The sequence below is a fragment of the Phocoena phocoena genome, chromosome 16 (genome assembly GCF_963924675.1).
Source record: "Phocoena phocoena chromosome 16, mPhoPho1.1, whole genome shotgun sequence".
In the NCBI taxonomy this organism is placed as follows: Eukaryota; Metazoa; Chordata; class Mammalia; order Artiodactyla; family Phocoenidae; genus Phocoena; species Phocoena phocoena.
The window spans coordinates 15,577,254-15,589,891 of record NC_089234.1 but is presented as its reverse complement, the minus strand read 5'-3'; the positions used below and the strand labels follow the sequence as shown (position 1 = coordinate 15,589,891).

The following is a 12,638-nucleotide window of genomic DNA, read 5'->3' as shown; positions in this document are numbered from 1 at the left end:
TTAGATGCTAATGAGGCCTGAATGGGGGTTTCCTTTGGGCTTTCTGCTGAAATTCAACCATGTAGCATTTTACACTGAATTTAACAGCTGGGTCAGTCCTTAATTGACCCAAAAGATGACAAGCACCCCAAAAGAGGACACCAAATTCTGGCCAACTTCTGTTTAGGATAAAATGATCACTAAAAGATTCCAAAATTATTCTATCAAAACTTTTCCAGTTGCAAGTGAAGAAATCCAACTTAACCAAAATGACCAAAATGCACTATTGTAAGTGTCCAGGATAGAAACATGGTTGCCCAAGAAAGTACCTTGCTCTGTTTCCATCCAATAAAACTTTAGTTAGTGGAGATGTTCTAAACCAATGGTTTTCAAACTTCAGGTCTTGACCCATGAAACAGGATATCAGTTCAATGGATCATGACCAGCTTAGTTAAAAAAAATAGGAGAGGCTAGAAAAGAGCAGAGAGTAAAGGTTAAGGATTGCTTCATGTGACTTTTTCTGTGGCTATTTATATGCATAAGTGCACAAGTCTTGAGTCTTGATGTGTCAAAATGGATTTCTTACTGTGGGTAGGTTTGGTGAGCGCTGTGTTAAGCCCCAGACCACAATCGGAAGGCCCTTTGGCTGAGTCCTGCCCACAGACATGTTTTGTTTGGCCTACACAAAGATTTTTTTGAAGAGAAAGTTGAATCATTTGCCAACATTTAAGCATCTGGAGATTTTACATAAAAACCCCTATTTCTAGTCACTCTTGGAAATTGGAAGGCCTGGCCATGTGGCCTACATGCCTCCATTCCTAGTTTCGTGGGAACCAGGATAGAGCAACAGAGTGGCTTTTTGCTGTAGAGGGGTCCCTGCTGTCCAGTTTGTCCTAATCTCCATTCATTTGGGTCACCTGCCTGATTCTTGGAGGCATCTGTATGTACAGCCTTTGGTTCTAACCATCCTCAACTCAACCTGACCTGCAAAGCCCTCCATTTACCCTTCCTCACGTTCACTGCAGTCCTGTGACCAATAGTAGTTCCTGCCAAACTCAGCTGGCTGCGGTTCCTGCATTGCTTCTGTTTTGCCAGTTGGAAACCTTTCTCCCATTTCCCCTTTATGTACTTGTTGCACTCCTGTTCAACCTTCAAAGCCTTGCTTGCCATGACCTCCCAGGAGAGTTAGTCGCTCCCTGCACTGCAGCCCCGTGTTACTTGGAGTTCTCTACTGCACACATGTCACATTATATCACAATCATTTCTGTGTTTATGCTCCTTGCTAGAATGTGAGTGCTTTCAGGTCGAGAACTACATTTTACTTGTTTCTATACCTAGACTGCTCATCTCTTATTAGGTTCTGAATAAACATCTAAACAAGGATAACCACCTCCTGCACCCATATGCATCCTTCATCCGTTCAACATTCACTGAGCACTTACTATGGAGCAGACACTGTATACTGAGTACGAATTGAATTAAACACCATCCCTAACAGGAAGAAATTAACAGAACCCTTCAAGGTCAATCTTAAATGCTTCCTTTTCTGTAAAGCCTTTGTGATTCATTTGAAACACTAACTCTTCCTTCCTTTGAACCCCAAGAGAATACCATTTATACCCCTTCTGATCACCTTATGTTGCCTCTCTTTTCAATCAGCACCCCTCCCCACACTGGCTAATTCATTAACCTACTGAAGGTAGGACCTTTTCAGTGTATCAGGTTACCCCCGATATGCCTTGTGGACAGTAGACCTCAATAAACTTGTGATGCGCTCAAGAAGCCCGTTGCTATAGTTCATTGCTTCAGGCTGGGCTCTTCACACATGGCAGGACTGGCAGTGTCTTCCAGGTGAGCAGGTACAGCACCACTGAACCCAGTCCAGCAGATACCATTCCCACTGAGATGGGTGGTCCTCGACGGCTGTCCAGACAGGGCTCCCACGAGTGGCACACAGCAATCCAGCAGACACTCATCTAGCTCCACGTGTCACTTAGGGGACCCTCCACAGACCTGGGAACCCGCAGCTCCTGCCATTTTTCTGAGGGGTACTCAGCCCTCTCTCTCATTTCCCATCAGATACTCCACAGTGAAATAACCGTGCTACCTTTTTCTACCATTCTCTGTGTCTTAATTTTTCTTGTTTCTCCCTGCACAATGTTTCAAACAGCATTGTGAATACAGACTGTTGAACAATCAATGTTGTTGAATGACAAGACAGAATCCAGACATCTAGAATACAGACCGATATAGTGGAGGTGGGTGAAATGCTCCAGGTTTTAATACTATGTTTTAGCTCCTCAGAGACTATCCTGGCTCCTTTGAAACTATCTTTTACAAAGGATTCCAAAAAGGTGTATGAACCCCAGTAAAAATGTTCACCTAACCCTTCTAGAATTAGGAATGATGGTTACAGAATGGCACTCCTGTGTCATGACTCCCTGCCTTCCCCAAGTCAAGCTGAACGCCAACTCACTCCCAGGGAAAGGCACCTTGTAACTTCCTCCCATGCCCACTCTGCCCATCCAGTGTCATATACTGACAGCAGTCTCCTGGCCACTCAGATCTCCCAGAAGGTCTTTTTTTAAATGAACTATAGCTTTATTCTACGATGCAGGAGAGTCAGAGTGAGAACAATGCTCTTGGCCTTCTCTTTGCTGTCTGTGTTATAAGCAAGATAGGTTAGCAAAAGAGAATGGAGAGGCTACTCACATAAAAGTTCTCACTTCTCTGCCTGGAAGGCTGATCACTTTACCCGCAGAAACCAGGGATTACCTAGACAGTGTCAGAGTATGATCCCCGGACCACAAGCGTCAACATCACCTGGGACTTGCTAGAAATGCAAAACCCCAGGCCCTTCCTCAGACTTACTGAATCAGAACTCTGGGAGCAGGGCCTAGAAATCTCTGTTCTTACAAGCCTTCCAGGTGGTTCTCATGCCTGCTAACAGTTGAGAACCACTGCCCTAGATAGTAATTTCCCTGGAAGTCTTAAGAAAACCAGCATCTTCACAGTTAAGTCCAAGTATTCAAATAAGTCAGCCTATTGGATTGCCGTGGGACACAGAAACTCAACCCTGGGGCCCCTCAGGGCACACCGGACCATAATAGCATTAATCATGTCAGTGTGAACACAAATACAACGTTTCAGAGAAAAGAGGTCATGCATACAAATATTCACCCTCCCCACTGTTAACGAAATTTGCCCTTGAATACACAGCTCCTGCCAGTTTGGGATAAACATACCTCTCGGTATGAGTCACCATCACACCAACACACAATGAAATAGGAAGCTGGGCTGGTTTCTACTGTGGTGTGCCCAGATCAGGCTCAACCACAATGGGAAGAAATCCTGCACCACTCACCCATCACTGAACCTTCTGAAAGGTCCTCTGACTCTCTAATGCTGGCCCAGGAAAATACTCAGCATTTCGGCTTTGGCATACGAGATGCAAACACTACGAGGGCCCTCCTGCTTGCCTCCCAGGACCTGTGAATATGATGATGACGCAGAAGAGCCCCCTCCTCACAGAGAATCGGTGCACAAGATTTTGCTCTTGGTAGGGTGAGTCTCACTGAGGATGTCTTTTCTGCAGGACTTTGGAAAGTCAAGTTCTTGTTCTTTAAAAAAGGGTTTGTCCTAAATGCCCATCGACAGATGAATGGATAAAGAAGACCACCCATCTCAGTGGCCCGACCAGCTGAGATGTTCTCAAGAGAGGGTAAATTTAAGTCAATGTGTTCCTTCTCTCAGAGTTCTTTCCACATTCAGCCTTAAGTCTAACTGTGGAAACAAAGTCTTTTTTTTTCTCTCTGGATAAACATTTTTAGACGTCAGTGAGTAGGTGGCAGAGGGCAGGGATTTGTTGTGATTTTTTTTTTGTTTTTTAATGTGAAGTTCTTTCCCTTAGCGTTAGAAATCCCATCACCCAGACAGCCCTTCAGTTGTGAAGAAAACCGGAGCAGAGCCGTACTTCCTAGTGAGAGTAGTACTATTTTGTTTATAAAACAGTAAGAGAAATTCACACTTGGTTTTTTTTTCCTCTTGAGTGGAATATGATGACAAAACTGGATCTCCTCTCCCTCCAAAGACTCAAAGTTCACAACTGAGTTGTGTGCATAAGTCACAGATCAAGACAATGTATTCTGAAGCTTATAGCATCATGGTGTCTCCTTAAATCAATAGCTTCCCTTTATACCTTACTTAGGAAATATCCCTGTTATTGGTGTCCCTTGAAAAACTTGGGGCTTTTCAAGTTAAGGAAATACGAAGAACCTAGACAATTCTAGGCACAGGTAGGGGTCAGGTATGAAGCATCAACCTGGGAAGCAGGGTTGGAAAACTGAATCTAGGAGAAGCTATTTTATACCAACAGGGGGCCTGGAAGGCAACTTGGATGGATAATGAATCATTATACTGCAGAGAACGATCTGTTCTCAGACTTCCCCAAGGATGGAACAGAAATGGGTTTTGATTACATTACACACGCCTGAGTGGGTAGTGTCTGTGTGGGTGTGGGTTTTGGAAGGAGTGGGATGGGGGGGAAGAACAGATACCATTAGAGGCAACAACACGTGGCAACTCTAAAGGTTGTTTGATAAGACAATATATGAAGTCAACAACTCCTTAGGGAGAGACAGACACTCTTCCTTAAGTCATACAGGTGATGATTAAATTGTTGTATAATTTCTCTGGTGTTTACTTAAGTGTTCAGAGTAACTCTAGAAGAACATACAGAAGGGGTGGGCCTTTGTAAAGCACTGTTAGGAAGCAGAACTTGAGTTAGGTCTTGGGCAGATACAGAAAAGGAGACTATATATATTTCTTACCAGGACAGGAGGGGCAGAATGACCCAGGATGGAGAAGGAAGATACCGCCATGATTATTCAAATAGGAAAAGTGTGGGGGGAGGTACCATAAGTACAATGAGCACAGATTCTGGAGGCAGATAGGCCTGGGTAGAAAATCAGCTCTTCTACTTTCTCGCTAAGTGATCTCTGGCAAGTTTCTAAACTCCTGTGAGCCCCCTCTTCCTCATCTATTCAAGGGGAGGAGTACCACTGACCTTGATGGTTTCAAAGATTAGAGACAATGTACGTAAGGCTTTCAACACAAAGCCTGCCAGTTCGTATATTTTCAATAACTGGCAGATTTAATAGTAACATTAAAAACAAAAACAGAACCTAGTGGCAGGACAGGAATAAAGATGCAGACGTTGAGAACCGACTTGAGGACACAGGGAGGGTAGGGGAGGCTGGGACGAAGTGAGAGAGTGGCATGGACATATATACACTACCAAATGTAAAATAGATAGCTAGTGGGGAGCAGCCGCATCGCACAGGGAGATCAGCTCGGTGCTTTGTGACCACCTAGAGGGGTGGGATAGGGAGGGTGGGAGGGTGGGAGAGGCAAGAGGGAAGAGATATGGGAACATATGTATATGTATAGCTGATTCACTTTGTTATAAAGCAGAAACTAACACACCATTGTAAAGCACTTATACTCCAATAAAGACGTAAGTAAACAAAGAAAGACATAAAAGCACACACAAAAAAAACAAGATTGTCTTAGATAGCGGTGGGGAGGAGGTAATTTCAGGACTTGGGGAGAATCCTCAATGATTAACAGGAAGCCTTGAACTTTACCTTGTCACTCATTTAGGTTTCTGAGCTGGAAATATGATGACTTCAGCATCGTAAGAGGATTACTTTGGTGCCAGTCTGTAGGACACATCTGAGACTCAGTACACCGCTGTTCTCAGAAGTTGCTAAGAAACAAGACTGCTCCGTGTGTGTGTGTGTGTTTGTGTGTGTGTGTCTCATATACCTGAATGTCAGGTGGAGGGTGAACGTCTCTCCACTGAGGGTGAACTACAATGAGTTTCACTGGGTCCTGCTCGACCTTAAAAGCAAGTTGGGGGACTTCCCTGGTGGCGCAGTGGTTAAGAATCTGCCTGCCAACACAGGGGACACGGGTTCGATCCCTGATCCGGGAAGATGCCACATGCCGTGGAGCAACTAAGCCCGTGCGCCACAACTACTGAGCCCACGTGCCACAACTACTGAAGCCCATGCGCCTAGAGCCCGTGCTCCACAACAAGAGAAGACACCACAATGAGAAGCCTGCGCACCGCAATGAAGAAAAAGTAGCCCCCGCTCGCCGCAACTAGAGAAAGCCCACATGCAGCAATGAAGACCCAACGCGGCCAAAATAAATAAATTTATTAAAAAAATAAATAAAAGCAAGTTGGGTCATCTAACAGTGACAGAAAACTTCTGAGAAACAAAATAAACAAAAAATGATTTGCTCAAATGTAGAGCTCTGTCCTTGATGTGACTCCCTTGCTGCTAAATTTTTATCCTCTTACATGATTTCCAAACCCCATAAGGGCCCCCTTATTGTTTAAATAAATGAGTGTTTACACAACGTAATCTCTAGTATTTGCTTATTCTTGTTTTCTCTAACAAAAAGGAATAATAAATCCCTTTTGTGTTCATTTTTAAAACTTGTACTAGAACACACATAAGCTAGACAATGACAGTTTTTAAATAAGTAGAGTGGGCTCTGGAGTTGAGGCTGATGGAAGTGTATTCAGAAAGACAGATACTGACTGATAAACCCACAAAATCTCTCCTGATTCTTTGTTATAGGACACAGCAAGGGTAAGACGCCGTTGAACGCGTCAGAGAAATAACCATTTCATCAAGATTCCCAGATCAATAAGTCTCTGCAACTGGAAATGGGTGGGCACCTGGTTAGGAGAAGAGAAGAGAAGAGAATGAGGGTCAAAGCATGTTGGTAAATGTCATTCCACACCTGTAGAGGTGTGATCTGCCAGCATGCTTTCTTTCCAGTCAGTGTCAATCCCAAGCCGAGAGATACTTGGAACCTTTACCTAGGAGAGAAAATGGTGGTGCAAATCAGTGTGAGCTAAACCATCTCTAAGTGGTGAGCAACAGGCAATCTATGTCACTCCTTCAGAGGGCTTCCCATGTTCCTCAGGATGGATGCTGCCGTGATCCAGGCTCGCTCAAGGCTGATTCGTGTCAGCTCCAGGAGAAAGGAAGAAGCTAGGCCTCTCTGGCAGCAAGAGAAAATGGAGAGGACTAGAAAGGTCTCAGAATCAAGAAGACACAGGTTCTGGATCCAGCTCTGACCACAGGCCAACCTGTTTCAACTGTGAGAATCTACGATGGGCAGGCACCAAGCTATGAACTGGAAGATTAAAGACAGAGACACAGGGCTGCTTCTGAGAGGCTCGCTGTCTAGTGACGGAGCCAACGGGTGTCCACACGCTGTAGTAAATGCAGACACTGAGCCATGTTCCGCTTCGACGGAACACAGGGCATGAGCGCTTGGTCCAATTACCCGCTGTGTGATTTTGAGCAATTTACCTACCCTTTCTGAAGCCCAGTTTTCTCACTCTAGGATGAATGTCTGGACTGCATGCTTTCCTGTGCCCTTCTCACTTTAAAAGCTATAATGAAATTCCTTTCTTCCCACGGAAGCGCTTGTGTACCCACCAAAAACCCTGCCTTCCCCTGCTGTTGGCTGAGGTCAATGCAATCAGGAAGCTGGGAGACAGAAGTGGAGACGGACACAGACCTCAAAATAAAAAAGGAACAGCCTTTAATCAGTGGCTAAGGGCTAAGATAATACTAGTATGTGACCTCTCGGTGCCCTGTCCAAAGTGTTCCAGTCAGAAAGTGGCTACTGACTTGTAAAGCAAATGTGAACCCAGGCAATCCGAGCTTTGGGAAGTCTGCAGTGACTTAAAAAGAGTTGCTATTCGGGGACCACTGATCTATAATACATTCACCACATACAGCAAGTCTGGAGCTTCCATGGACCCCCTGGGGGATGGAATCGGGAAGTGGCTTTTACAATCCCCTTTCCCATCACTCATAAATTACTCCTGTTGGGGAAACAAACTCAAATCCATTAGCAATAGAGATTAGAGCCAGGTTGTTTCTCTCCTCTGTGGGAGAGGTAAAAATGAAGAGACCTGACCTTGATTAAATGTCAACATATTTATCTGTTACTCTGAGCGTTCCTGGTATCACCCCAAAAAGAGAGGAAACATTATTAGAGGCACCTATATTCACACCAAATCATTTCACTCAATTATCCCTTAGTCCATGAAAAACCAAAGCAAAACAACATGATTTATGAAAGATACACAGGAGCAGAATGGATAGAGCAGAAGCTGTCTCTCTTTGTCCTAAGGTGTGGTCTTAATACACTTAGCTGTCATGATCCTATTTCTCCATCCATCCATTAGCATAATAAACCTGAACTGAGTTTCCAGCAATAGGGATCAATTTGAGTTCAGCACATTCACCTAATATTTATTCCCTGTAGGGGCTTTACGAGAAAGAGATAAAGCTAAATCACTGAAATGTTCAAGACAGCCCCCAAAGAGCAGACATCTGTGTTTATGGAGAAAAGTACGTCCACAGTCAGAAAATGTGGTAGAATAAATCCAAGCTTACCAAAAAAGCAAAATTAAACGGTGGTTACTCACACTATCAAATCATGTTGTAAAGGTCCCGAAGACATATTAAGGGAAAAAATCAAGTCACAGAAAATGATCAAAGAATGATCCTTTTAAAATACTATCTATCTATCTATCTCTCATCTATCTATCTTATTCCTGTCTAGGTCTAAAAGGATGCACAGTAACTATTAACAATTTTGCCTCAAGAGAGAAAGAGGAGTTGAGGTGTACAGGGTAGGGGCAAGGAGATTTCATCTTTCACTCTCTAGTCTCCTGTGACATTTCACTTTTCTTAACGTAAGACATATTTATATATTACGTGGATAATTAAAATCAAACACTTGTGCTCTTTTATATTTCCCGGATAAACAAATAATTTAAACTACAATTCAATTCTGAAAGATTTAACTTCCATTTCAGGACCACACCCAGTGCATAAATACTGCACACCTGTGCAGAGCATGATTGCCCTCTCCCTTTTACCTTCTTCTTAAGACATAATCTGCCACCTTTGACATGTTAAGCACCCTTTAAGGTGTTTGGAGGAGTGATCAGGGATGCCGCTGAAACGACAGGTTATTAGAGTGGCACACCTGGAACCTTTAAGACAGCCCGCTTCGAACTTCCAGCCAGTCCAGCTAGGCCTGGGCAGATGCCCAAACAGCACAGACGTGGTAGAAGGGTCCTTTCATTACACATCTTCATTAATTTATTGATTTGGGTGGGGGGTAAGTGAGGAAGAATGGAGGCTAGGATGAAGGCAGGAAGGCAAGGCTCAAACACAACCAAAAATTCAAAATGCAATGTCAGGCAAAAGAGACGCACGCCCGGGAGCTCGGCTGTGCAAACACTCCAGAAATAGGATGTGCTTCTGACGACACAGTAGCTAAATGAAAGGTTCTTGATGAAGTAAGTCTCCCTTCTGTGGAAACCCAGACATCACAATACAGATTCTTACACCAGGAACATGTCTGCCCGGCTTTCCATTGATCATCCCCCATTAGGTGGCCGAGCCCTGAAGCACCAGTCCAACTTCTGCAACCATGCACAGTGATCGATATTTATAATTACCTTTCTCCTTCACCATGGCAACCAGGGCCTTTGGCGAGCACCACCGAAGGAAACAGGAACAAAGTCTAGGAGTGGGAGCGCCCCTAGGCAGGCAGATCGGCTGCGGCAGAGGCAGCGAGGAAGAGCCGGGGCATCCACTTGCCAAGTCCGGGGCTTCTTTCTAAAATCCCGCCCCCCGTCTGGAAGGCCGAGCTCCGGTGCCCGCCCCAGCGATCGCAGCCGAGTGGTGGCCGCGCCCTGCTGCGGGGGGGCGGGGGGGGGGCGCTGCCCTTCGGCCCCAGCCACTCACTACAGCTGCTGCTGTAACAAATGCAAAATTCCAGTGTCCTAATCTCTGGTCACTGACACCACGTAGCATTCCTCGTGCCGGGAAAACGGGCATCAAAATGCTCTGGAGCCCTGGCCCCCTCCCGGGGTCTGATAAATGATTGCCAGAAGAGGGGGGCCGAGGGGCAAGCCAGGGACTGTTCCAATAAGGAAAACTAGTCAATTGTTAGCTTATTAGTCTCCTATTACTGCTGCTGTCAATTCAGCTTCTTTCAGACCAACTGAATAGATAAAATTAGCCTTGACAGCTCACGCAGCTCAATATCAAAAAAACAAACAACCCAATCCAAAAATGGGCAGAACACCTAAACAGACATTTCTCCAAAGAAGATATACTGATTGCCAACAAACACATGAAAGGATGCTCAACATCACTAATCATTAGAGAAATATAAATCAAAACTACAATGAGGTATTACCTCCTGCTGGTCAGAATCGCCATCACCAAAAAATCTAGAAACCATAAATGCTGGAGAGGGTGTGGAGAAAAGGGAACACTCTTGCACTGTTGGTGGGAATGTAAATTGATACAGCCACTATGGAGAACAGTATGGAGAGTCCTTAAAAAACTAAAAATAGAACTGCCATGCGACCCAGCAATCCCACTACTGGGCATATACCCAGAGAAAACCATAATTCAAAAAGAGTCATGTACCACAATGTTCATTGCAGCTCTATTTACAATAGCCAGGACATGGAAGCAACCTAAGTGTCCATAGACAGATGAATGGATAAAGAAGATATGGCACATGCATACAATGGAATATTACTCAGCCATAAAAAGAAACGAAATTGAGTCATTTGTAGTGAGGTGGATGGACCTAGAGTCTGTCATACAGGGTGAAGTAAGTCAGAAAGAGAAAAACAAATACCATATGCTAACACATATATATGGAATCTAAAAAAAAAAAAAGGTTCTGGAGAACCTAGGGGCAGGACAGGAATAAAGACGCAGACGTAGAGAAGGGACTTGAGGACACGGGGAGGGGGAAGGGTAAGCTGGGATCAAGTGAGAGAGTGGCATGGACATATATACACTACCAAATGTAAAACAGATAGCTAGTGGGAAGCAGCTGCATAGCACAGGGAGATCAGCTCAGTGCTTTGTGACCACCTAGAGGGGTGGGATAGGGAGGGTGGGAGGGAGATGCAAGAGGGAGGTGATATGGGGATATATGTATTCATATAGCTGATTCACTTTGTTATACAGCAGAAACTAACACACCATTGTAAAGCAATTATACTCCAGTAAAGATGTTAAAAAAAAAAAAGTGAAAGGGTAACCTTTCTATTTGTATTGTAGAAACTGCAATTTAAATCTATGCTAGTAAATATGTGTTAAATTCCTACCCCCCAAAATAAATAAATAAATAAAATTAGGCTTGGTAGAAAAATAATGCTAGTGGTGCCTTCAAGCTCATTTTCTTCAACTTTTAAGGTCCTGGAGGCTGAATTATAATGAAAAATGAATAATGACATTTAATTTGTGATTTGCCCTGCTGCTCCCCAACCCCTTTCCTGAAATGGGAGGAGCGGGGGACCGACCGGACAATGAGAGGGAGCCTGGGAAGAGGCTCTTTCAGGATTCCATTCCTCATCCAGGATCAAATTCAGGATCAAAGTAAAAATCTGAGTTATCCAGGTAGGATTCTGACTTCCCCCTTCTCCCTGCTTCTTTAGAGTTTTCTACACAAGCCCCTCTTGGGCTGTGTATATGTGAGGGAGGAACCCTCCCAGCCACAAAGTGAAGGGCAGTCACCCCTGCACCGCTCACCAGCCTAAGTCTGATCCGGCAGTGGCTTTTGATTTCTGACCCGCAGGAGCACACGCTGGTCTCACGGGAGCAGGTGACTTCCGGGGGGGCGGGTGGAGGCTGGGGTCACTAAGCCGACGCCCACCCCATTCCAGCACCTGTCTCCGAAATCCAGATTGTTTGCTTGCTCTCCCCACCACGTGGGAGAGATGTGATGAGCAAGAGACACAAAGGCAGATGCCGTGGCTCGGAGAGAGCAGCAGATGGACAAGCCGCCCTGCAGAACCAGAACGCACAGCCAGGATTCGACTTGTTTTACTGCAAATATTGTACCGTGTTGGGTCTAAGAGAGCTGGGGTAACAGAAAGGAATGAAGTCAATCAACGTGCCATCATCTTTGTTTATAGCTGAAATGACGTTGGGTGGGGCTGGTTTTCTGCCGGGGTAACAGTGGCAGAGCTCAAGCAGCTGCGACATTCCTACATCTGTGATTCAGGGCTTTACTATTAATAGCCTGGGCATCTCTGCCTGTAAGAAAGGGCTAATAAGGCCCCTCCAACCCATGGGTCGTCATTTCTATGACACAAACTTCTCCCACGGTCCTCCCTGACCCCACTGCAGCCCCATAGGGTCATGTTTTTCCTAAGTCAGCAGCCAGCTGGAGTGTGAGCTCTATAGAGCCTTTAAGCGGCTTCTCTAACCTCCATTCATAAATAAGAGCCAAGCATGAGAGCAGCACTACCTCAGGTCGAGAGGGATGGGCACGGCTCAAGAGCAGGAGGGGACAAGCCCTTTCTATCCCCGAAAGTTCACGGCTAGCACTGCACGGTCTATTTCTCCCATCCCTAACACCCTCAGAGCCTGCAAGGAGATGCAGACAAGCAAAATTAAACTCAGAGAACTGGAATTAGTTCGGTGCTGTGAGCCTAGCAGGTGAATTTATTTTATTATATTTTTGCTGCATCAATAGATTGGCCCCTCACAGAGGCGCTCCCTCTCTCACCCTCTCTC

The 12,638-nt window shown here is 45.0% G+C and overlaps 1 protein-coding gene across 4 annotated transcripts in view; it reads right to left on the bottom strand.

Moving 5' to 3' along the window:
• ABLIM1 (actin binding LIM protein 1) overlaps window positions 1–12,638 on the bottom strand; it is a 323,249-nt gene that overhangs the window by 175,406 nt on the left and 135,205 nt on the right. Inside the window, exon 1 of one of the 4 annotated variants that reach the window (XM_065894020.1) lies at window positions 9,548–9,660. The exons of the other annotated variants lie outside the window; for them this stretch is intronic. Coding sequence (XP_065750092.1) covers window positions 9,548–9,563 — 16 coding nt within the window. The 5' untranslated portion in view covers window positions 9,564–9,660. Of the gene's footprint in view, window positions 1–9,547; window positions 9,661–12,638 lie in introns of those variants that run through there. 4 annotated transcript variants of the gene reach the window in all.